The sequence below is a fragment of the Orcinus orca genome, chromosome 3 (genome assembly GCF_937001465.1).
Source record: "Orcinus orca chromosome 3, mOrcOrc1.1, whole genome shotgun sequence".
Lineage (NCBI taxonomy): Eukaryota > Metazoa > Chordata > Mammalia > Artiodactyla > Delphinidae > Orcinus > Orcinus orca.
The window spans coordinates 89,936,766-89,963,411 of record NC_064561.1 but is presented as its reverse complement, the minus strand read 5'-3'; the positions used below and the strand labels follow the sequence as shown (position 1 = coordinate 89,963,411).

General features: G+C 47.1%; 1 protein-coding gene and 1 pseudogene across 3 annotated transcripts in view; both read right to left on the bottom strand.

Moving 5' to 3' along the window:
- Positions 1 to 20,487: 20,487 nt before the first annotated feature.
- LOC117200563 (uncharacterized) lies at positions 20,488 to 22,077 on the bottom strand (annotated as a pseudogene).
- The window catches only part of SEMA6A (semaphorin 6A), a 129,125-nt gene continuing 122,966 nt past the window's right edge, over positions 20,488 to 26,646 (bottom strand). For 2 of the 3 annotated variants that reach the window (XM_004267479.3, XM_004267478.4), the window contains one exon: positions 20,488 to 24,738. In XM_004267479.3, the coding sequence (XP_004267527.1) occupies positions 23,540 to 24,738 (1,199 nt within the window). In that variant the 3' untranslated portion in view covers positions 20,488 to 23,539. The remainder of the gene's footprint in view (positions 24,739 to 26,646) is intronic. The other variant, XM_033423812.2, reaches the window with a different exon arrangement.

Sequence of the window (26,646 nt, the reverse complement as noted above, 5' to 3'; positions counted from 1 at the left end):
ACAGGGTGGAGCTAGGTACAGAAGTGGCGCTTTACTTAGTTTGAGACTGGAAGGGGCTGGTGTAAGTACCTGGTCCTGAAACGTGGGCTTTCTTTGCTTCATGGTAGTCTGCCTCTGACTGCAGCTGATTTAACTTCTCCCCCTTTTGTCTAGGAGGGTGGGAGCCAGGAGCCAGAGCCTCCTCGGGGGGCGGGGGAGCGAGCTTCCTCCTGGGCTCCCTGTGGGAATGTCCTTCAGTTTGTCCTCGGCCTGTACCGCCAGGCAGGGGTACCCTGCAAACAAGGCTGCTCGCCATGTCCTGTGGTGTCACCCTCAGGAGGGCTCCAGCAAGGGCCTAGCCAGGCTGCTGGGGCAGATTCATCTCTCCAGACCATAAAATGAGTGGGATCCTCATGCAGAGGTCTTGACACATGTCAAATGTCACCCTCAGCCCTTTGTCCCCTAGGTGGAGCCTACTGGTAGAGCTGGGAGATGCTGTGATGTACCAGAAACATCTACTGGCCTTTCCTATTTTCTCAAGGGGCACACCCAACCTCCCCAAAGGCCACTTTGTCTAAAACGGTCTCTTCTAAGGCTTCCTTTTCCTAAAATGTCCACAGCTGCCCATTCTTTCAGGTAAGAAATGTATTCGGGCTTTTTGCCCTGCAAACAAATCTAAGAAAGGACAAGAAAGGAACCAGGGCCGGTGTGGAGCTCTAGATAGCCAGAAGCAGTGCACAGTGTTTGGAGCCCTACTTTTGGATACATTTTTTCCAGCTGTTGAGTTATTCTTTTGTCACTTCTCTCAAGGAGAGCCTGACTGGCCTGGTTATGGTCATGTGTCCACCTCTTGTTCATGACAGACCAGGTCATCCTGAGTGATGGTCCTGTCGAGATGGCATAAAATGAGGAGATGAGGTTCTGCAAAGGGGGGAATCTGAGAGCTGCTACAGAAAATGGGGGAGGGACGCAGGGTGGTGCCTGCACTAAATGGATACCCTAGGTAGAAGCGCCTTGTTTCACAGTCTGCCATCTGAAGAGACTTTTGCAGTAGTGTCACTTCACCATGAGATTAATTAACAGAGTCCAGGGCGTGAGGAGATGGGGCACAGGGGGATTTGATGGACATGTGGGCTTCGGGAAAGTTCTGGAACATGGAAAGTGGTAAGAGGCAAGCCTCGGTGAAGGATCTAAAAGGAAGAGAAGAGTCTGAGCTCTAGAGAGGCCTGGAGAGTGTTGGAGGTTAGTGCCAAATGAGATGGGGTTACTAAGAGGAGGAGGATGGGCCCTAACCAGAAACTGTGTTGAGTTCACCAGTTTGTCTTGGTAGAACTCTAAGTTTTTCCTATAACGAAGCACTATCCTTTTACAGTAGCCATTTTCAAAACTGTATCCAGGCATCTCAGCCCAAATGGGGGTCAGAGAGTAAAAGAGGTAAGCTCGGAGCTGAGAGCAATTAGAGAGCAATTTTGTCTTTACCAGCTGAGTCTAAGGCTCTGAGCAGCATTTCTGCAAGGGATTCTGGGAGCTCTGAGGTGTTGAATGATCAGAGGCAAAGCCACCTGGGAGATATTTGTGGGGAACTCATAAATGCCATGGGAAACTATGAAAGGTTGCTTCTCAGAAAGAGCAGAGGACAAATAAACCACTTTTGGATTTTAAAAAGGCAAACAGGGGCTTCCCTTATGGTACAGTGGTTAAGAATCCGCCTGCCAGTGCAGGAGACACGGGTTCGAGCCCTGGTCCGGGAAGATCCCACATGCCGCGGAGCAACTAAGCCCATGCGCCACAACTATTGAGCCTGCGATCTAGAGCCCGCGAGCCACAACTACTGAGCCCATATACCACAACTACTGAAGCCCGCGTGCCTAGAGCCTGTGCTCCGCAACAGGAGAAACCACCGCAGTGAGAAGACCGCGCACCACAACGAAGAGATACCATCGCTCGCCGCAACTAGAGAAAGCCCGCGCGCAGCAACGAAGACCCAACACGGCCAAAAATAACTTAAAAAAAAAAAAAGGCAAACCAATTTGACATTACAGAGTCCAGTGGAAAGACTTACTGTATCAAATAGCAGGTCACAACAGATGCTCGGGATCTACACCGCAAGGCCTTGATAGTCATAAAATGAAGGTGTCATTGCTGGACTGCAACGTACTCCAACTTCAGGGTTTCTGGGATCATAAGTCACTTGCATGGTCAAACTGTGGCAATAGTTCCTTTCCCAGCAGATTCCTCAGGCTTAGAACACATGCAATGAGCAAATCTGTAGAGTGCTTGTCGCAGTGAAGGACCTTGGGCTCTTGCCAGCTAGGAGAAGGGCATTTGGTTATTGTCAGAGGCTGAGCAGAGGTGAGCAGCCCCATCTTTCTTCCTGCAAAGAGCAGAAAGACCAGTGCTCTGTGTTCTTGCCTCTTCTTGGCTTCCTAGGTTCCCCTCACCCCCCACTTTTAGAACAGGTGTATTTCCTGTCCACATCCCCCTGAAACCACTGGGCTCTGCCTAGAACCACTGATGTTCATCCCTAATCCATTCTGGGCTCCTGTCGCTCATTCAGCTGTGCTGCCCTTGGCTTTTTATCCCACTAGAAGCTGCTGCACTAAGGGGAACAGGCCACTGTGTTTGTTCTTTCAACTACACAGAGAAGCGGAAAGTACCTGTGTGTCCTTCACCAAGGAACATTTTTAGTTGGTTCCCAATGAGGCTTTTCTTTTTTTTTTTTCTTCCCAAATGCCTAGATTTATTCTTGGAAGCAGCCCCTTACTGCTGCTGCGATGTCTCTCCTTGGTTATGCCTAAGTAGGATCGTTGAGCCAGAGTCCCTCGTTATCTGTTTTACGATGAGCGAGATGCTCTTCTGCTTCACAAAAGAACACCGAGCTTGTAGGAAATGCCCTTGTTTCAGCTCTTGGCTGCTCCAGCTGAGGTTTTGTTGGCCAATTTTAAACTCTCTCCATAAGCCTTGTGGGCTTTGACAATCTTAAGCAAATACACGAAACCCACGATCTGAGTTCATCACTCCCTGCTTAAACATCTTTGCTGGGTCACATGCCAAAGCTCAGGCTCTTCATAAAAGGCTACATAAAAGGCCCTTCACGATTTAACTGCAGCCAAATATTCAAGCCTCCTCTTTTTTTTTTTTTAAATAGTTCTATTATTTGATTAGTGAATTTCTTTCTTGTTCTTCCTTTTTTTTTTAAAGAAGATGTTAGGGGTAGGAATTTATTAATTAATTAATTTATTTTTGCTGTGTTGGGTCTTCGTTTCTATGCGAGGGCTTTCTCTAGTTGTGGCAAGCAGGGGCCACTCTTCATCGCGGTGTGCGGGCCTCTCACTATTGCGGCCTCTCTTGTTGTGGAGCACAGGCTCCAGACGCGCAGGCTCAGTAGTTGTGGCTCAAGGGCCCAGCTGCTCCGTGGCATGTGGGATCCTCCCAGACCGGGGCTCGAACCCGTGTCCCCTGCATTAGCAGGCAGATTCTCAACCACTGCGCCACCAGGGAAGCCCAAGCCTCCTCTTGTTCTACCATGACCAGACACTACACCCCAGGCGTGCAACCTCACTCCTTTCCTCTAAAACTGGCTGCCCATCCCTGTACTTCCTCTACCCATATGAGGTCCTCAGCTGGGAACACTCTTCTTCCCCCATCCCGGTCTCCTGGATGGTGGCATCTCTCCCAACTAAAGTTCATGTGTCTCCCTTCTGTGTTTCCATGCTGATGGCCATCCCTCCTCTGGGACACTTATCAAGGTTCATTTTAATTATTTGCAGACATCTCCCTTCCTTGACCATTAGTTCCTTGAAGACACCAGGTTCTTATTCTCACCTTTCAAGCCTTAGTACGGGGTCTGGCCAGCGCTGGAGCCCAGTAAATATTTGATGAGCAGAATGAACAGTTCTTCAAGGGAAACTTTTCCTTAGACACCAGAAAATTAGCCCTTTTAAAATGGACACACATCCCTGCAGGGACCGGATGTTTGGGGAAGGATTCACACCCATTCTCCCCTCAACTGGCTCTCCTCTGGCCAAAGGGGCCAGAATTCCCGGGAGGTCGCTAATGCCTCTCCTGATGGTCTGTTTCCTGTTACTAGCTAAAGGAAACTATATACCATTGTGTTTGCTTTCTTTCTTTTTTCCTTTCTTGGAGGACAGGAAGTTCGGGGTGAAGCCAGTGCTTCCTGGTATAATTATTCTACAAACCTCCTCCCCCTTTTGCCTTTTCTCCTTCTTAGCTCTTGCCTTCTGACTTTAGTTGAAGAGGTTGCATGGTTCTTTTATATCCGTGCTTTTCATTGAAAGCCGTGTCACATCCTTCTGGAAGCAGGTGGGACATAAATAATAAATGAGAGATGAACATATGATACAGTGCTCTTATGTTGCTTCACAACAAGCCTTGCTGCTAATGCGAGAGGTTTCCCAGTCCGTCTGTGGGTGTGTGCCCCTGCCCTCCCCCAGTGCACACCCTGGATACTTGGTCACACTCACGAGGCCGTGTCATTGTTTATATCATCCCTAGCTGGACCTGGGGAGAAAGTCCTTTGACTATGTCCTTCTCCAGAGCACCTCTCACAGATTTCAGAGAAGGGGTTCCGTGCATGCAATGCATTCATCTTTATTGTAGATGGACCACGCTGACGTGCCTGCCATGTGCTTTGTAGGAGATTCTGAAAAAGTAGGGTGATTAGAAAAATACTATGCCTCAGCGTGACCACCTTTCATTAGCATCTCTGTACACATACACACATATACACATGCACACAATTTTACATACACCTTTGAGGCGTTGGGAACTCTGGTTTAAAAACCCATTCTCGGGCTTCCCTGGTGGCGCAGTGGTTGGGAGTTCGCCTGCCGATGCAGGGGACACGGGTTTGTGCCCCGGTCCGGGAGGATCCCACGTGCCGCGGAGCGGCTGGGCCCGTGGGCCATGGCCGCTGGGCCTGCGCGTCCGGAGCCTGTGTTCCGCAACGGGAGGGGCCACAATAGTGAGAGGCCCGCGTACGCAGGAAAAAAAAAAAAAAAAAAAAAAAAACCCATTCTCTACAAGATGGCTTAAATAGGATGCTGTTCCCGGTCAGGGATGGCTACATCATAATCACAGCTACATCATATGTGGGTGAATAAATATGTGATAAATGCCAAGGAAATGTTGAAAACAGAACAGTATGATGGTTTTGCTTTACCTGCTTTAAAACTACCATAATTAAAAAAGGCATGGTGCTCAGATGGCCAACAAACACATGAAAAGATACTCAACATCACTAATTATTAGAGAAATGCAAATCAAAACTACAATGAGGTAACACCCCACACCGGTCAGAATAGCCATCATCAAAAAATCTACAAGTAATGAATGCTGGAGAGGGTGTGGAGAAAAGGGAACCCTCTTGCACTGTTGGTGGGAATGTAAATTGATACAGCCACTATGGAGAACAGTATGGAGGTTCCTTAAAAAACTAAAAATAGAATTACCATATGACCCAGCAATCCCACTACTGGGCATATACCCTGAGAAAACCATAATTCAAAAAGAGACATGTACCACAATGTTCATTGCAGCACTATTTACAACAGCCAGGACATGGAAGCAACCTAAGTGTCCATTGACAGATAAATGGATAAAGATGTGGTACATATATACAGTGGAATATTACACGAAATTGGGTCATTTGTAGAGATGTGGATGGACCTAGAGACTGTCATACATAGTGAAGTAAGTCAGAAAGAGAAGCACAAATATTGTATATTAATGCATATATGTGGAATCTGAAAAATTGGTATAGACGATCTTATTTCCAAAGCAGAAATACAGACACAGATGTAGAGAACAAACATATGGATACCAAAGCAAGGGTGGGATGAATTGGGGGATTGGGATTGACATATATACACTATTGATACTATGTCTAGCATAGATAACTAATGAGAACCTACTGTAGAGCACAGGGAATTCTACTCAGTGCTCTGTGGTGACCTAAATGGGAAGGAAATCCAAAAAAGGGGGGATATATGTATCCATAGAGCTGGTTCACTTTGCTGTATGGGAGAAACTAGCACAATATTGTAAAGCAACTATACTCCAGTAAAAAATTTTTTTAAAAAGACATAGTACTGACACAAGTACAAAAATTAATAAATGGAAGAGAATATGGAAAGGGATCCAGGTCAGTCTGGAGACAGTGTCTGATAAAGGTGATGACGTCACTCAGGGTTCAGTCACAGAAGCGGAACCACTCTCAATGATACAGAGCGGCGGTTCTGAATAGAGGCGATTTGGCCCCAAGGGACATTTGGCAATGTGTGGCGATGTTTTGTTTTGTAGCCCCAACTAAGGGGCAGGTGCTACTAGTATCTAACAGGTAGAGGCCAGGGAGCTGCTGACATCCTACAATGCACAGGACAGCTTCACATAACACAGAATTCTCTAACCCAATGTTAATAGTGATGAGGTTGTGAAACCTTCCTGTAAAGGATTTATTATTTGCTAAGGACAATACACTTATAAAGGTAACGTTACTAATATTCAGGGACATGGACACTAAAAGCAATGAGCCTTTGTGACCACAAGATTGACCCAACTTAAAAATATGGAGGCCCTTCAAGGGTGGTCATGGTGTGGGGAGAAGGAGAATTTAATTTGTGATGGGTTGTTATGGACTGAACGTTTGTGTCCCCCCAAAATTCACATGTCAAAACCTTACCTGCACAATGTGCTGGTATTAGGAGACGGGGCCTTTGGGAGGCGATTAGGGTTATAAGAGGCCATGAATCGTCTCACCAGTGGGATTCACGCCCTTGTCAGAGTTCCCAGGAGCTTGCACCCTCTCTGCTCTGCCAGGTGAGGCTACAACAAGAAGCCGACAGTCCACAGCCTGGAAGAGGTTCCTCCTCAGACACTGATCATGCTGGCACCTGATCTGTTATTTATAAGCCACCCAGTGTATGCTATTTTGTTAGAGTAGCCCAAGCTAAGACATTGGTATTACTGTGAATTATAGGAGCATTTTAGAGTGATTTTCAGAAATAATCATGGATACCAAAATATACACATCTTTTATAATAGTACTAATCCAACTTCTGGGAATCTAATAAGTAAAAATAATTTCAGTTTTTAATCATATAGCTTCTAGTTTATGTATTATAGCCTTGTGGACATGGGAACAACTATTATAAATACGTAATGCTACATATTTACTACATTTAAAACATGGTGAAGTTCATTACCACGGTTAACTTGGACATCTGGTTAACGCAAATAATGTGATTAGCAATATATGGATCATGGAAATATAGATAGATTCCATATTTGAAAAGAATCCTGCAAAACAGAAAGTATGTGAGGGCACATGTCAAATTGTCAACAGTGATTACAATGTGTGTATTGTGAACAAGAAGAGGAGGCTGCCCATGAAAGGACAGTATTTTGTGTAGACATTGACTGTATCTATCATGTGTGCTGACTTCAAAGACCTAAGCGTCTGCAGAAATGTGTCCGTCTTACATTTGAAGACTTTGGGTGCTTGCAAATTCCTACAGGAGCCATATTTTGCTGGGCCTTTTTAATATATGCTTTCTTTCTCGTGGAAAAAGCTCTGTATGCCACCTACTCCCAGGTCCAAGTATCAGCCCCACTCATGCAGCTAATTCCTATTCATCTTTTAAGACCCAGCTTGAGGGCCACCTCCTCTAAGAAGGCTTCTGAAAGCCCCTGCTAGCCCCACAGTCTGGGTAGGGACCCCTCCTCTGATTTCTCAATGGGTCCCACATCACCAGATCCTGCCCACTTTTCCAGCCCCTAGAATAGCAACATGCAGCATGATGGGCAATCCATGTTTGCTCACTAATGAATCAGTTTCAGATTTTCTGACAGACATTTTACATTTGTTTTCTGGTGGCCGTTAGAAGTGTGCCACAATTCTTGTCAACCTAACACTACACCAGAGTGAGGCTTAGCCAAGGGGAGAGACTATATTATTAAAGCCCCCATCCCTCCCCACTACACTCAAGCCCCCCCACTGCCCCCCATCTCTGAATACAATGCACATATTGAGATTTTCCCTCTTCACCTGACAGCTGGGTCTCTGATATCCCGGGAAAAATATATTTCCATTTTTCACATTATAGAGTAAAACTACATTGAGCACCTATGGGGTCCCATTAACCATGTAGAATGTCGTGTTTGTTTAAACACATTCAGGGTCCAGAGACTGCTTACAATGTTGTTACTCAGCCTAATGCTCTCACGTGCAGAGTCTGGATGTCAGAGCAAGCTCGATGAATTTGTATTTACAGTCAAAACAGACCTTCAGAAAAGCTAAGGAAGATCCAGCACTGCCTACATGTGTCTGAAACCTCCGGACCATGCAGAAACCACGGGAAAGAGTCCCTGTCCTCTGATTCCCCTGTGGCCCTCTGTGTGGCAAGGCAAGATCGAGGGGTGTGGTGGGGAGAATGGCAGTTATCCTAGGCTTTAGGGCATATGGGTATTTTACTGTCTACATCTAGAGCAGCTTGCCGCTGTAAAGGTACATCACAATGATGTACCTTCAAGGGTACATCCAGTGATGTTCCTTTTGTTCAGGCATCAGTGCCAACCACTGAGAACAGCCTTCTCCTTAAGATTCTGGGAAGAAGACTTTGGTCTAGCTTGGGTCACCTGTCTACCTCTTGGTTAGGGGAGGACAAACAACCTTAATTTATGGTCCCATCAAGACCACAGCAAAGGGGGCATTAACGCTACAAAAGGAAAGTAAGATGCTGTTATCAAAAAAAAAAAAAAAAAAAAAGCAGCAAGGAAGCATGGCACCCAAATATCTACCACTACCTGAGGCTTTCATATGTAGCCTCTGTGCGTTTTCACCTGCCTCCTCATTATACCAAGGCACATGGGAAGGACTGCTTTGTTCCCTCCCCATGCATCCCCACGAGCTACATTAAAAATTGAATTTCCCGGGGCTTCCCTGGTGGTGCAGTGGTTGAGAGTCCGCCTGCCGATGCAGGGCACACGGGTTCGTGCACTGGTCCGGGAAGATCCCACATGCCGCAGAGCGGCTGGGCCCGTGAGCCATGGCCGCTGAGCCTGCGCTTCCGGAGCCTTGCTCCGCAACAGGAGAGGCCACAACAGTGAGAGGCCCGCGTACCCACCTTCCAATGAGGTTCCTTATATTCAGTGTAATCCGATTCAACCTGCATTTGAAAACGTGTAAGGTGGGGTTATAGGGTCCCTCTGGGGCCTGCCCTGTCCTTTAGCATGAGCTGGGTCCCTTGAAACCTTAAGGACAACCATTGTGCGTGTCATCTTGCTTTTGGTGGTTTGGCATTTTACAGTTTCTTATCTTAGTGAAAAGGCTTCAGATTCTGGGGTTCCTCCGTTTTCCTGGGCAAGTTCTCCCACTCTACCATTTACAAAGGCAGTTATTAAGTGTTCTGTTGATCCTTGAGACTCTCACACCAATTCTCAAAGATCCTGAAAGAGAAACAGTCGTATTGTTTTCAGCTTGAAGAGGTTTCCTCCCAGAATGTCACCCTTACCCAGACTCAGGGGACATGAAGAAAGGTAGGGTGTACATGGCCTGCTGATGCTGGGAGGGGGTCCACCGCCACCAGTTGTCCTCCTGGCCCCCCTGCCTTCTCTGGGCTATCCCCAGTTCTTTGCACGGAGCCGGAGGTAGGGCAATGAGAGTACCTACAAGTGAGGAAGTCCTCGTGAGACTGCAGCCCCCTCCCACCCTTGCCCATCCACAAAAATATCCCAAACTTCTTCAAACGAACATTTTCATCTCCAATTTTTGAATAAGTGAAACTTGAAGTTTTGATGCCTTATTTATTTTAAAATCAAATTTAACTCCTTCCCACACAGCCCAGATGTTCCTTCATTTTTCCTATTTTGACTTCCTCTTGACATGAATGATGAATGGTGGAAATGAGGGCCAGCGAAGGTGTCATTGCAGACAACGCTGTGCTCCTTGGAAGGTTCATGACCTGTGGATTCCCCCAAATCTTTACCCAGAGCTTCTGTGCCGCCTCGAGACCCTGGTGATCTTGCCTCTGAACTTGGGAAATGGGTGAGCCTGCTAATTCAGGCACCCTCTGTCAGCTTGCAAATGCTGGCACAGCACAGAGACGGATGAAGAGCCCGAGTAAAATCAACCTAAAATAAACGGTATTTGAAGACCTTGAAGCAGATTAATTTAGACATGGTTTGAAAAAAGAGTGGATTGGCTTTTTTTTCCCCTTAATTTCTTAGTTGGGATTTGGAGATTTTCTTTTTTTAATGGTAGAGCAAAAGATTCAAATTCTATCCCTTTAATTTCTTACTTCAAATGGCTGCAGAGAGTAATGAAGGCTCAACTTGGCTCAAATATTTTTCCTTTGTTTAGAGCAGGCAATTAACGAGGGGACACTCGGGCTTCTGGGTACAAGAGAGCTCGTTCTACCCTCCTAGCTCCCACTGCAGAGAGAGGGAGAGGCAGATATTAAACGCTGTTCAAAAAAATTAAATAAGTAAAGAAGAGCCCTGGTCCTTGAACTACCTCTAAAAGATATCCTATTACATTTTTTTCAGTGTTTCCTAGGAAACCAGTTCAGTGTAAAAACATATTCTTTGTCTTCTGCTCTTTGCAAAATTGTTTGAACCATCATATCTCATAAAAGGTTGCTCCACCGGCAATTTGAACAGCATTAAAAAAAAAGCTTAATCTGCAGTTTGCTGCACCAATGAAGGTGATACACCTTTATCGGAGGCTTGAATGCTTCAGACTGTATTTGCTGAAAACGGATAAGATTATGCCATTATTTCTGAAGTGTCTGTGAAATCAAATCTTGTTGTCTTTTTCCCCTCCATATCATGTCTTTTTCCCCCCAACATACCCACGTTGCATTAAAAAAAAATCTCCTAAGATGGTTTTAGGAGATTCTTCTCAGTACTTACACAGCAGAGCATCAAAGAAGAGAGAAATAAATCTTTCTTTCTCTCTCTCTCTCTCTCTCGCTCTCTGTCTCTCTCTCTGTATTCAGCACATATGTGCTTGGTGTCCAGCACTGATATGCTTCTGTGTCCCCAGTGTCATCACTGGGTCACAATCCCCTAATGCCCACTCTGCTGTCTTGGGTCATCTCTGATTTATCTTCCACTATCATTGCATGTTTAGTTCTTATTGTGGTTTTGCAGATTGAGGTATTTGAGTGTGTACTGGGGTGGGGACCTCATGAGGGTCAAGGGTTTAGGGCACTGGGAGATTTCTTTGTTTGTTTGTTTTTGACACCTGAAATTTCAGTTGCTAACTTCATCTCCTATGTGAAGGCCCTTTGGAAAACAGGAGCAGCATCTCCTTAGTACTGACGTGGGCGTACACATACGGAATATCTGCAAGATGGGCTGCACGGTGTTGTCTGCACCATCGGAAGAGTGTCGCTGAGGGGTTAATCTGACTCCCATCCCTTGTGTCATTAATCACTTAGCTTCCTGCGGTGTTGGCTGTCTCTTCGTTTCTGATAGGCACTCTTTGTCATGTTAAAAAAGCATCCCCAAGCCCACGTCACCTAATACGACACAAGATGATTAAAAGCACTGGCTATGGTGTCACCCAAATGTACATCCCGGATCCACAAATCACCAGCTCAGTGAGCATGGAAGTTCTTCAGTTTTTCTGTGCTTCAGTTACCTTATCTGTCAAATGGAAATGACAAAGGTAGGATTCTTGTGAGGATTAAATGAGCTAATGCTGGGAAAACACGTAACCCAGTACCTGGTACCTGGTGAGTGTGTAATCAGTGCTACTATGACAACTGCTAGCAGTAATTTTGTTTCTGTGTGGACGTGTGTGGACACTCAACTCTTACTATCTTACGTCTGATGATAACTTAGTTTAGCAAATTTCTTGTGCACCTACAGTTTATCAGGTTCGGTGTCGACTGTAGACTTACAAAGGTGAAAGAGATTCACTTCCTGCCCTTGATGTGTTTACAGTCAAGTGGAGAAGCAAATGTTTCCAATGGATTGTGGTACAAATTAGAAACCTTTATGCACAAGCTGTTTTGGGGGACGAGAGAAGGAAAGCCCAGCTCTGCCTGGGAACTCAGAGAAGGCTTGGAGGAGGCAGGGTACCTAAACCAGGTGTTGATGTGGCAATTGTGGTGGTTGATTACATTTCATTTTTGTAAATGAAATGTTTTTATGTGCACAGAATGTGGCAGGCTGCTGATATCCTGCAGTATCCATTCCCCCTTCTTTTTTTTAAAGTCCCAGCACACGCCTGAGTTTTAGCAGAGCACAAGAAACTGAAGTTTCCCAGCTTCCATTGATGCCTGATGTAGCCCTGTGGTTACACTCCTGTCCCTGGGATGTGCTAAAGAGTTCCGTGCAACTACTGGAATTAGCTCTTAAAAATGGCTGCGGAGGGCTTCCCTGGTGGCGCAGTGGTTGGGAGTCCGCCTGCCGATGCAGAGGACGCAGGTTCGTGCCCCGGTCCGGGAGGATCCCACATGCCACGGAGCGGCGGGGCCCGTGAGCCATGGCCGCTGAGCCTGCGCGTCCGGAGCCTGTGCTCCGCAACGGGAGAGGCCATGACAGTGAGAGGCCCGCGTACCGCAAAAAAAAAAAAAAAGGCTGGGGGTGGTCCACCACTCTCTCCTTTGCTCTTCCGGTTGACTGAGAAAATGGCACAATTAGAAACGCTTCTCGGATCCAAAGAAGGAAGGCACACATTGAAAGTTGCAGAGCTGCCCAACCCATGCTGGATCACGTGCTTTGGGGCTGTTACATGAGAGTGAAATAAGTTTCTATCTTTCAGCCTCCACGTTCTGCTGTTACTTTTTTTCAGTAGTTAAATATGTACTGCATAGCGTATGGTGTCAGGCAGTGAATTAGGAATGGGGACGCCTGCTTCTTGCCCTCAGCCCTGCCAAGAAAGAGCAGCGTATTATTGAGCCACCTCTCGTGTCATGATTTCATCTTCTCCAAAAGGAGAGGGGTGTTGAACTCGATTTCTCAGCACCGTGAGATATATGCTAATGACTCTCACTGACATTTTTGGTATAATGCTTTACAGTTGTAACAAAGTAGTTTTTCTCTTGAAAGAAATGTCACAAACTCTTGGGATGAGACATCCCAAGGGATGGGCTTGGGACTGAGTGAGCGGTACATCCATCCAGGCTAAATGGAGCTGAGATTGGAAACGCTCTGGACCCGAACAGGGCAGCACTGCAGGTGTGCTCAGGGAAAGCGGCTGTGAGGGTGTTGGCATAAAGTCCAAGGCACCAAAGCAGACAGGCAATCCAAGACCGCCGGGCGTCATGCTGGTGCCACAAGTATTGCCTCAACAGCAAAGGCGGTGAGTGAACCTACAGCTGTGTTCCTCGCAGTGCTTTCTGGGGCCCATTCTCGAGGCCAGAGAGTCCTGCCCAGAGGCACCACTGGGGCCAAGGAGACAGGAAGAGTCCTGGCAGCAGGGAAGGCAGGATTCAGTGACAGGACAACCTGTTCTCCCCAGCCGGCCATCTGAGAAAGGAGGAGGGGCACAGCACTGTAGTGTTTGGAGCCCCCAGGCCTCCGAACGGGCATCGTGTGGCTGAGATGGCCGCAGCAGTGAGAAAGAGCCAGAACCCTATCGGGCCAAGCAGGGCTTTTGTTTAACGAGGTCTGGCTGGCTGCTTTTGTTGGCAGATAAGGAGTGTTTAGGGGAGAGAGAAAAAAGAGACATTTTCATTATCAGCAGGATGGGGACTCAAAGTCATTTATTTAATTTGAAGATTTAAAGGACTAGGATCCCATTTTGGATGCCAAGTTGGAGAAGAAGGATACGGTGGGATTCTGGGTTTTGTAAGCACCAGTAAACGTTCACCTCATGTGCCTTTTTTTTTTTTTTTTGCGGTACGCGGGCCTCTCACTGCTGTGGCCTCTCCCGTTGCGGAGCACAGGCTCCAGATGCGCAGGCTCAGCGGCCGTGGCTCCCGGGCCCAGCCGCTCCGCGGCATGTGGGATCTTCCCGGACCGGGGCACAAACCCGTGTCCCCTGCATTGGCAGGCGGACTCTTAACCACTGCGCCACCAGGGAAGCCCCACCTCATGTGACTTTTACACACTTCTGTGAAGTAGACGGGGCCGCCATCATTGTCTACTTTTGCACATGGGGCAAAGGACATGCCAAGAGTTTGAATGACTGCCCCACAAATGGGGAGGCCAGCTCAGACTAGACCCACAGACTCACAGTGAGATGCACTTCCTTCTCAGCTGCTTTGCCTTGTGAGAAGTGAGAACTCCAGATTGCCAGATGAGGGCTGACTGTCCCTAAGAGCCTCTAGGGGGCTGGCCTTGGTGGGCCTGGTCTTGGAGCACCTCACCCTCATGACACCACTCCCACTGAGCGCTGCTCTGTCCCTGGGCCCAGGCCTGTCTGCTGCTCTGGCCAGGTAATTAGAGAGGATCTTTTTGGGTCACTCTTTCCTGAGGACAAAACAAGCCCTTTGGTTTCTCAATTAGAAATCTCAACGGATTGAGTGACAAGGAGAAGTTTTTGATCTTGCTGTTATAGTCACCTAATTAAAATGAGAGGCAGATGCTCCAACACCTAGTAATTTTCACCTCACTTACTTTAGCTCCAGTTACAGCCCTTCCCTACTGACTTACACTGTTTTAATTACAAAGTCAGAGGGAAATAAGACTCTTTACCTGTTTCTATTCATACATGTCAGTCTAACACATTATCTTTTCTCCCCAAGCAAGAAATGTGATTGCAGGACTTCTCTTCACTCTGGAGACAGAGGGGGATAAATCTTTGGTTCTTAAAATTAAACACCAATAAGAATTCAACGCAGCCAACACCTAATCAGACTTCAATAGACAATTTTGTTTCAGACAACAAATGTATCCTTTTCCCAGGAATGGAGGCAGGTCTTCAGAACCACTGCATTTGGTATTGTCTTGGAATGCACACTTTGGAATAGAAACCTTCCTTTTCAAAGTTAATCGGTTATTGACTCGGACCCTATAGATCAGGGAAAGTTAATCGTGTCAGAGGTCGTTCAGTTTACCGAGTACGTAATTAAGTAAATAGCACCGTGCAGCAGTTGGAATTATGTGTATATTTTATACCAGAACTACCAAAGTTGGTGCCAGCCAAGCCTTCATCTTTACTAAAAAGCATATTCGTGGGCTTCCCTGGTGGCGCAGTGGTTGAGAGTCCACCTGCCGATGCAGGGGACACGGGCTCGTGCCCTGGTCCGGGAGGATCCCACATGCCGCGGTGCGGCTGGGCCCGTGAGCCATGGCCGCTGAGCCTGTGCTCCGCAACGGGGGAGGCCATAACAGTGAGAGGCCCACGTACCGCAAAAAAAAAAAAAAAAAAGAGCCTATTTGTGTACTGAGAAAAGGCTTGTGGGCTGGGAACAGGTCTTCAGCTGGCAAACAAATAAACAAACAAGCAGCAACGCTCCAACCAAGCAGAAAGAAAACAGTGGGGTTAAGAAGAAGGGTGATTTTCCTCTCCCTCTGAGTGACATCTGTCTGAGGTTACCAGCTGAGCAGGCAAGTGAAGATGCTGGCTTCCTCAGAGGGCTATGGAATAGCCCGACACGGCGACTGGCTGGGCCGCGCTGCCCCCAGGGCAGGAGGGAGGCCAGCCACCCACTCCAGACAAGAGGGCCCTGCCTCTTCTGCACCATGTGCCCTCATACCAAGCAGCATGTGAACTCTAGGACGGCCAGTCTTCAGCACTGGCAGCATGGAACATGGGCAGTGATGTGGCAGAAGAAGATCGTTACCTAGGTGGAGGCCATCTCTACCTTCTGTCTCCTATCGGGAGAATCATCCCACCATTGACATCAGAGATGATGTCGAATTGTTTAGTTGGTACCCATAGTGCCAAAGTGGCCAATGGGCCTAACATGAGAAGTCAGCAGGGGTATTTCTTTCTTACCTCTTCTTCTCATACTTACTTTACCTCATTCTTCTATGAAGGGAAGGGTAGGCAAACGCTTTACCCTTCTAGATATAGGGCATTTCTTCGACTCTGTTCCCAATTAAGCCTGCATTCTCTTAAGCTTCTTACATTTCTCTTGTGCTCTGTGAGGCTCAGGTAAAAGGAAGAAGCCCTGAAAGCCAGGCCTTTCATCTTTTTCTTCCACTGAGGCAGCCCTTGTCACTGCCCCCGAAGTGGGAGGGTGCATCTCAAGAAGGGAGGTCACGGAATTCGGCTTCAGCTCTTTTTTTTCCTGCTTTGTTGACAGTTCCTCATAACACTGCTGGCATCAGGACTTTGCAGACGCAGGAAGGAAGAGATGTATTCTTTAATGATGGAAAAATATTAGCGCACAATACCCTTAAAATAGAACGTGTGCGCCTGGCCTTTATTTGGGGGATTTTATTGTTGTTAGCCGCCGCTCCTGGGAAATGCTCTTGGGGGGCTTTTCCCCTTTGGTGAAACAGAATAATTGTGTAACCTGAGGTGTCCCCGAGAGAGCTGAGGGGATGATGTCAACACACAGGTTTTGGAAACATGACTCCATTTTTATTTCAATCACTGTTCCAATAGATCCCTCCTCTCCAAACTCCAGTTTCTGTAAAATAAGAAGAATCATACATGTGCTGCTGCCCACCCCACTAGGCTGTTCTGAGGATCTAATAATAGAACGGACAAGATTATGTCTGCAAACTGGAAAACGCCCCCGATGTAAATTGTCATGTCATCCACAAGCAGAAGCCCTGCTCCTCTTGGGTTGGCACCATTCCACGTTTCATCTTCTATGAAGCAAAAGTTAGCCCTATTATTGACATTCGTGCTTACGCACTGACATGGGCCAGGTCTGCAAAATGTTCTGTGTCCACACCTGAGAACTAAGTTTCTTACCCTCTCTCTCAAACACCCACTTTCTCACCACCCTGTAACATGGTCAGGGCAGGTGTCATGATGAACAGGATGACAGAGAGCGTTTGGCTCACAGACAAGAGTTCTCATCATCTTCCTCATCCTAGGAGACCCCTGGGAATCCTGCTGGAGTTTCTTTCATGCTGGTTACCTGGCATTGCTCTTGTGTAATGTCACCTTCATCTGTTTTTTTTAAAAAATGAAAATCGTCAATGAGAAAAATGCCTCCAATTTCATGGTTACTTACTTTCCCCTTCATTAGCATCCCCTTATTTGGACTGTTATTGCAGCTCCATCAGCGGGACCAGTAACTTGCTCTGGGGATGATGTTAGTGATTCTCAAGGGAAAATCTCCTTTTATTTGAAGAGATTAGGAAGATTAGGAAGAATAAAAAACTGCTAGTCACCTCGGTCAGCATCCGTGGGCTGCCAGCGACCCGTGTCCAGGCCCCTCTGCAAAGGTCTTGTCTCTCACTCCTGAGACTGTAATTTATGACAGTTCACATCTGACCAGAAAGTGCTGAGGTGGAATGCATGTTTTACCAGGAAGAGGGGTGAAAGACCTCCCAAAGGGTCTACCTTCATCAGACACTGGTTCTGACCCCTGTGACATGTTTGGTATTAGACACCAAGAGGAAAAAGCCTCATGACAGCAGCTGTTGGCACATGTGTGCAGGGATGTGTTTGCAGAGGGGGATGGGGAACTCCCCACCACTCATCTGCCTCTCTTGATTTACTCAAATTTCATTTCCATTTGCTAGAGGGACATCTGCACATTTTTCTGCCCAGTCACATTGAATGCACATCAGTTCAGATATAGCTCTCTGTTGAGGTCAACTGCCCCCCACCTCCAGGCATCCCCGGGGGGTTAGACCTAAGGATACACAATAGTCTAAATGGAATACTGAAGATCCCCATCTGTCTGGCAGGCCCGATCAATAAATGTGAGCCCTTCCTTCCCAATTCTGTACAAGAGACACATCACCACGTGGGGTTAAGACAGGCGTGAGGTGTGGGTTTCTAAGGGTTATTGAGTCCAAGCACCCAGCTGTGGCAGTGCTCAGCCAGGATGAGGATTACGCTCTTAATTGTGTTATTTTGTTACTAAAGGGTCTTTGAAATTCCCCTTACCCCTTTCCCTCGGGCACAATATCCCATGTCTGAAATTATAGGTGCCTTTCTGACACTTCTGTTTCACTTGCTGAATGACTTTTTTGGAAAGAGCTTTTGTTCATGCAAACGCCTAGGCACTATGGTTCTGGGCATCTTGTTTGGCTTCTGCCAACTTAGGAGACTGAACAACGAGACCAGTTTGTGTTTGCTTGGCATGGCACTTAAGGAAAGCAGGCAGGTCTAAGACATCAGCTCTGGCCCCGTGAAACACCTAGCCTGTTGGCAGTACTGGGACAGCCACTCCTGAGAGCCAACAGTCTGAAAACATCTGGCAGAAGCCACCAACCCTGTAACAGGCAAGCAAGCAAACACAACAATTCAAAATCTAGGTTATCTGAGGCACTCCTCAAGCCTGAGCAGGGACATCCCTGGGGCCCCAGCTAAGATACAGGCTGCACCTGTTCAGCCTCTGTCACCTCTTCACCAGACAAGAACAAAGCTGACTTCAGCAAAAGCCACCATCCCAAGTATCAGGTTGCACTGCAGGGACTGTCTACAGTGTGATCTGAGCTCCAACCGACCCACTTGCCTCGGCCCAGATGAAGGAATTTGGGATGCCCAGCTGGGGAAGAGTGAGGCGTGTCTGCAGGCCTTCCTGTGACAAAGGATGGCAGAGTGATTTGGGGATGAAGTTTGGGAGGAGCGAGTGTCAGGTCTTTTTAGCTAGCATTACTCTAATGATATGAATGAAGAGGGCATGAAAGACAATAAATTCGTCCTTGGAAGAGTGTTCTACTGCCAGCTTTGGGATCGTGGCAAGTCCTTTCACTCAATGGACCACAGCTTTCTCATTTTTTAAAATGAAAGGGTCAGACAAGCTGTTGGCCATTCTCTCCATTTGACATTTGGATATAACCAGGCAGGGCAAACCCGTCAGTCACGTAAGAAGGAAGCTCTTCTGACCGACAAAAGGAGGAATGGTCACAGAGCTGATTCAGTTCTGTTTCCTAAAGAATCCGAAACTGGATGTGGGGTTTTCACGCATTGCTCCTACCAATTTGGCATGCCACGTGGTACATTGCCCAGCAGCCAGCAGCCTCTTCCTGGACCATTTCCACATTACTGCCAGGTAGCTTTCTAAAGCACAAACATATATATGTGCTTGTGGCTTTATAGTCTCCAAATGCACTCCACTGTCCATCAGCTAAAATCCTAGCACATGGTCCACAGGCCGCTCCCGATCGGACCCCAACCCCCTTCCCAGCCCTGGCCCTGTCAGGCTCTCTCACAGACCCTGCTCAAGGTCCACTAAACCTTCTGTGTCCCAGTCACAGCACCTTCGGCACCTTTGTACAAGTTTTCCCTTCTGCCTGCCCTAGCCGTCCAGAGAACTGATTCCGTAAGGACCAGCTCGTGTGTAGCCTCGAGCCCCAAACCTCTGGGCCTTTTCCTCAGCACTTTGTTCCTGTCTCCCAACGGCAATTACAGAGGCCGTGTCCACTCTCCTTATAAATGAGGAGGCAGCAACTATATTCTAGTCAACTTTTGTGCCTGACAGCGCCTCGCCCTATGGGTGGGATTCAAGTAACACAATTGGAAATGAGTTATCAGAAGGTGACTAGATCATTGTAGGTGTAAATTGAGGTCCAGCCGCAGCTTCCCACACTCAAACTGACCCAAAACACTTGTAAAAAATTATTTCAGAAGGTCAAAAGTAAAATACTACAGCTGAAGACTTATTTAAATAACTGTTTTAAAAATATTCCAGAGGGGGAAGAAAAGCCCTGATCTAGGCATTTCAAAAGGCTACCCTGCAAAATGAAAATCAAGTGCTGCATTGCACTATAGCTCTGACCGTGTCTTCTGGCTTACAAGAGATAGATGCGAACAAAGAGTAAAATCCTGCACCCTCCACCTTATTAATATGTAAAAAGGCTGAAGTCACATCTGTGCAAGGATTTTTTTTTTTTTTGCGGTACGCGGGCCTCTCACCGTCGTGGCCTCTCCCGTTGCGGAGCACAGGCTCCGGACGCGCAGGTTCAGCTGCCATGGCTCACGGGCTCAGCCGCTCCACGGCATGTGGGATCTTCCCAGACCGGGGCATGAACCCGTGTCCCCTGCATCGGCAGGCGGACTCTCAACCAGTGCGCCAGCAGGGAAGCCCAGGTTCTATTTTTAGTGGACCTTACATAGTAAAATCCTAGCCTTGATCTCCTTAACTATCAAGCCTACCATAAATGTTTGATGATGAACAAGCCCATAAAAAGAAAATGCGTGAAATGAATTGAGGGAGTCAACGCATGCTCTGCCTTTTAATTACCAGTGGCTTCTGCTCCGATCCTGCTCCAGGCTGGGTGCAGGCAGAGAGAACACTTCAATAATTTGGGGAGCAGGGTGTGGGTATTGCAGACAAATGGTTCTAACTACATTGTGATTTATGCTTTGGAAGCCAAATAGAGATGGAGGAAAGAGGAGCACCCTAGGCAAAAAGGGGGAAATTATGAGATAAATAAAAGCATTCAGGACACAAAAGAGAATGTAGAACAGTCTTGCTTTATTACTTTTAAGTAATAAAGAGCCTTTTCCTTGCCTTTTTGTCTTTTTTTCCCTTCTTTTTTTTCTTTTTTACAACATACATTAAGTCGTGAATCAGATGTTAGGGGGTGTGGAGATGGAAGGAAAATTGGTGACATCACAATATTTTTTACAACTTTACAACAAATATAAATCTGAGTTGGTTGCATCTACCAGTGTCTAGCAAGGGTGGAAAGCAAAGGCACACTCAGGTTTATGGACCCTCTCCCCACACGCTGTGGGGAGCAAAAGAAAAAGGGAAAATACTTAAATGCAGAAGACCAGCTCAATACCTGTGGGCATTTCAGGGTTAACACCACAAGTGATGGGTTGTGGGATACAGGGACTGGGGTGGAAGTTTGACACGGGACTCTGTAACACAGCTGAGGCATTGATGCCCGCACATGGGGACGAGAGAGCAGGTGTTGCACCTCAGTACTCCTGGGAGTGAAGCTTGGGGGAGAGGGTAGCAGGGTGATACATACCCACACCTTCCTAAGTTCCACATTTCTAAAGAAAATAGAAGGAAGAAGACAACATCTCTGTTCCTAGCAAAGTTTCATGGTTTCAGGGTACAGAGTTCACGGGATGTGAACATTGATTCCACTAACAAAACAAACAAAACAAAAACATAACACAAAAATAACAAAAACCTATCCCGAACAACAGCAAAACTGCAAGGGGTGTTTGGAATAAAAGGCTGTGCACGTGCCCTTGCGACACGCCCAGGTCTCACTCTGTTTACGGAGGTACCACTTTTCACAGCCAATTCAAAATTATCCCCAACTGTCTTTTCTAGAAAGTTTTCTTTTTAAGACAATACTAAACCCAGAAGATCAAACTGGAAATGAAAAAGAGACAAAGAGACCACTAAATATACTGTTTAGCTGTTTTTAAAAAACCGATAACAACCAACAATGCTCACAGTTTACAGTATGTTGACAATTCTTTTGTTCGTGATAAGAGTAAACAAAAGTCCCTTGTGTGTGCTTGAGCTAATGAAAACCAAGGGGAAAAACACACGCCCGACCCCCTCCCCCTACAAACAATACCCGCAAAAGGATAAAGAAATTTAAAAAAATTAAAAACCTTTTGCCCCAGTCAACGTTTTTGTAGCATCCATTGTTGTTGGCCTTGTACTTGGAGTTACTCATTAATCACAGCAGGGACCAGCCTGCCTGCATCTATTTCCATGTCATTTCTTTGTGAGCATTGCACCTGTGTGCTGCGCACATGGCTTGGAGACTCCACCCAGGTGCTTGCCCAACCTCACTGCTGTGTTCTCCAGGCAGTGGACACAGCAGGAATGAGGACTGGGATGTTAGTCCCTTTTCTGCTGGCTAATGAGGATATCATCATTTTGAAATGATCTGAGAATACAAGGGAAGCAGGGAGCTCTGGAGGAAGAAAGGAGATTTGCCACCCACAACACTGGGGTCCACGCTTGGCAGCATGGCCAAAGGGTGGTTGGAGTTGGCACGACCAGAAGAATGCGTGAATCGGAGGGTGTGGTGTCGCCCAGCTTTCCCAGGCTGCAGGATTGTAACCATCACCACTGCATTGTTCTTCCATCTGCTGGACGCTAATCTTCCAGAGGGCTGGACTGGGGGTGGGGGGAGGGAGGGTTAAATAAATATCTGCATTTATTTCAAAAGGGGGAAAAGTTGATCATAATGACAGTTTGCAAGTGTACACAACTCAGGGTGTAAGGCACAAATTTACATGTGGAAAACAGGCTATTCACAGATGTAACCCCACGAAAAACCTGTGTGATCAAACCATTAATTGATGCAAGGTAGCAGCCAGCATATTAATTAGTTCACACGGTTGGTGGATTTTGTTTTCTGTCTCACATGCAAAGTGAAATGAGATGGCGTATCACAAGCTGGTGCCTTCACAGAAAGTAGGAACCACTGACAAAGCCATGTTGGCAGCAATGGGACGCGATGTTCCATTCTAAAAGTTCCTCTCCTGGTTGCTTTAGAAGTTAGGATCTGGAAGGACTTTTAAACTAATTACTCTTTTGCATGTTATAAGCCAGGGACCTGACCAGCAAATTTAACTGGTAGATTTAAATAAATATTCCCCTCTTAAGTTTTTCCTTTAGCTAGATATCAGTCCAAACACAAGCTCAGGATTCCAGCTGCAACTTACTTACTCAGTGAATTTATTGTAAAAATAAACTCAATTATTCCAGTTAATGGATTTCACGTTAAATAGTTTTAACTGTCAAAGGACTTTCTGAAGAGCTGTTCAGAGGACGGTATGTGGAGAGTCCTTTCCTTAAGGAAAAAAGCGTGAAAAATAAATAGTTACTTGCGTTAACGGTCAGGTTATTTCATTAAAAGAGAGGAGCAGAAATTTATGACATAGTTGCCCAACATGGCATTCATCTGCTATAACAGAAAGCTGTAACACTGGTGGGCATTTCACAGTATCTGCGCATAGTAAACTTCTGCCCTTGTTAACGTCTGAGTTAGAATTATCAATGAATTCTTTTTTTTCTTTTTAATTGTCATGATTTTTAAAAATGTATCTGTGTTTTGCAGGTTGGAACGCTAGCCCAGTTGGGCAGCGCTTGGTGCAGTCATGGACACAACGTTGCAATTGCCGTTCACGCGCGTGTGTGTGCATGTGTGTGACGTGCGCGTGCGCGCAGACTTGCGCGCAGGCGCACACGCGGGGCTGGGTGGGTGGGTGCGTATGTGCTTTTGGCTCATGTTTGTGATGCTGATTGAAGTCTTTCGTGAGTCCGACCTGTTGCAGGGCGTGGGGGAAGAGTGAAGGAAGAGAATGGAGGTGAGTCCCGCGTCGCGAACCTTCACCGAACAGCTTGGCCCAATTTTCAAGAGCGCCCCCCCCCGCCCCCCGCGTCTCAGGGGAGGACCCAGAGTCCTGGGCGCCGCCGCGGCCGTCTTGGTCGGGTGGGTACTCAGCAGCCGCGAACCTTGCTGAGCTGAGCGGGCGCCTAGCCTTTCCTGCTGGTTCGACACCTGACCCCTCCCCCAGGGATTATGTACACGCATCGTTGGGCTTCATGGAGGTGGAAAGGGGGGCAAAGGAAGGTTTGGGGGGCACGTCCGGCTTTAGCGAGGGCGTGCGCTTCAGCCCCGCCCGGGTCAGTGAGTTGTAGGCGTTGAGGCTGGGCTGCCTCGAAACAGTCACGGCCTGGCCCGAGGGCTGCGAGCTGTGCACCTGGATGGAGTCCACCCTCTGCGGGGCGGGGGGTGGGTTGTCTCCCCGGCCAAAGCTCTGGTTTCTGGAGAGGTGGGAGGAATTGGAGGAGTTAGTATTGTTTCTTTTGAGCGTGGCGGCCTGGTGGCTTCTCGTGAGCGAGTTCGTGGGGTAGCTCCTCTTATAATCAAGCCCGTAGGACGAGGAGTGGTGCATCTCCAGCCGCTTGCTCAGGCCGTTCTGAGACAGGGAGGCTCCGGGAGGACCCAGGGAGGCCTCCCGCTGGGGGACTTTGGGGGGCAGGCTGTCCAGGTTCTCCACCAGGTTCACCCCATGGTTGGGACTCTTGCTGCTGAGATGTTCCTTGATGGTCTTATATTCCAGGGTGGCCGCCTGGTCCTCCAGTGCCAACTGGGCCACCTCGCTCATTTTGGGCTGGTCCACGTACTCGTGCTGGTAGCCCTGCTGCGTGATGGGCAGCACGACCACGCTGGGGATGTGGCTGGGGGAGGCCCGCAGGGGCAGGTCGGTGGGGATCACGGGGGAGCCCATGGGGGGCATGTCCTTGGTGCAGGCGTTGATGAGGTTCTGGTTCCTTTCCCACTCGCGGCTGCCGCGGTTGGGCTTGCGCTTCTGCTGCAGCGTCGGGGTGGACTCTGGGGTAGGCAGGGCGGCCAGGTCCAGGTGGTGCTGGTCAGCCTTGATGAGCATCTTAGCGGTGTTGCTGGGAGTGGCGAGCTTGCCGTTGTGCATGAGTGGCGTGAGGATGGCCTCCGGCTTGGGGTCTTTGGACTGGGTGTCCCCAAAGAGGCCGCTGAGCTTGGTGACGCTGCTCATGGAGCCGCGGCGCGAGTGGGCGAGCTCCTTCTCCTTGCGGTGCACGGAGGACACGTCTTTGCGACGGTGATCACAGACGCAGTAGACGATGATGCCCGAGAAGACGGCTCCCATGACAAAAGCCAGAATGACCGCAATGGCCAGGAGGGTGACAGGAACGAGCTGGTCGTGGCCTTTGAGATAACTCTCCCGAATCACTCCTGCAAAATACATCGCATATGGTGTTAAGAAATGAAAGCAGACCGTGAGGCTGATTTTTGTTTGGCATGCACCCAGTTAATTAATAACAGTAATAAGTGAGAATAGCACCTCCGCAGAACTCGTCTTCAAGACACCGTTTGCCAAACGTTAACTAATTAATCCTCCCCACCCCACCCCCAAGTATGTAAATAGACTTCAATTGTTGCCCTCTTTGTGTTCTAAAAGTGTTTCCCCCTCTTTTCAAGTATAGGCTCTTTCTACTTTGCTTCACTCCATGGAATATGGAAGTTTTTCCTTTCCAACATTTATCCTTCTTTCCCTCTCATCTCTTTTCAATCCTCCCGGTCCTAAAACTGCGAGATATTTTGAGTCTGGGGGAATAGGCAACAATTTTATGCATGTTAAATGAACAAACTGCACATCACTCCAGGCTTCCAGGGACTTTGCTGATGACTTCCTGTGGGCAACATGGCCTCTATCTGGAGAAAAGCTGGTTAGCATTTCAACCAACTGGGGGAAAGACAGAGTGTATCATTTATAGTGTAAGAGAATAGCGAAAGTGCACAGATTACAAATATTTATGCTGAATTTGCATCACTTCTACAAGGGAGAAGAAAATCCCTTGCACACTCAATTTCAGATAAATATGCTAAATGTTTGAATGAAGCTCTTCCCTTACTTGAGCTGAAAGAATATTTAGAAAAAGAGACCATTTGGGCTCCTGTAGTGAGTTTGAGAAGTGTCAGGTATCATTATTACCGCTAGAGTTTGTTGTCACGGTGAAATTCTTCAGCAGAGCTAATCTCTTCAGTTTAATAAAAATTGTGTGGCTCTACCTGTCAATAATCTTACACTACGTAAACCAAGATGCCGTGTTTCTGAAGAAAGTGGCTTTCCCTGGTCCTGCTTAATTAGCCACCAAGCTGAGAGACTAATCAAATGCAAACACTGAAGCTTTTATTTTTTTAATACCAAGTGAGAATACACATCACAATTGTCAGATCTTAAGTGCTTGATGCAGTAGCTAAAAAAATAAAATCTCAAATACCTCAATTCCTGCCTCTGGAGAGTGAAAGAACATGAATACATTAGAGGCTCTGCATGGGCTGAGGAAATGTAAACATTGTTCCTATTATGGAAATGATAGTAAGACAGAAAATGTACCTTCTCTGGTCTCAGGAGACACATTTTTCATCGACTAAATCAACTCTTTCTGGAATATGTTTAATGTGTTTTACTGGCAGATATCAGTGGCATAGAATTAGAAAGAAATGAAATAAAAATCTCTATCCCTTCCCAAACCCACAACACACAGCCCTTACACTTCTGCTGAAATGCTTTGTGTCACAGCTGAGACCTTGAAGAAATGCAGCTTTGTCACGGAGTTTTTCTGCTAAAATATTTTGATTGGTGAAGCAGTGGTTTTAAATCTCAGAAACCTTAGCCTGAAGAAGAAAACGTTCTTTCTCTTTTCTTTGTGAACTCTCCTCCTCCCCCCCATTGTGACATCACAGTTGGTTGCTGTGGAAATGATTGTCCTGTGACAAAGGATTGTGACTTCAGGTGGGGGGATAAATAGAAGCAGCAAATATCTCTTGAGAAATAAAGATTCTGTGATTAAACAAATGCCCTTGGTAGTGAAGGGCAGGGGAGGTAATTCACCCCAGGGAAAAGATAGTAAGACACTGAATAATTTCCATATGTGACACTTGTCAAATATTTCAAGATTTATCTTCATGAACTTTTGAGGGGTAGAAACTGAGAAGCAAAAACGAGCCGGAAATTCAGCTGTAACTCACACCTTATGTGTTGTGGAGCTCCCCAAACAGCGGGGTGTCTTGTGTCCAAATATGTTTGAATACCTAGTCACCAAGGAACTGTGCCAATGAGAATTTCTTCCTTAAATT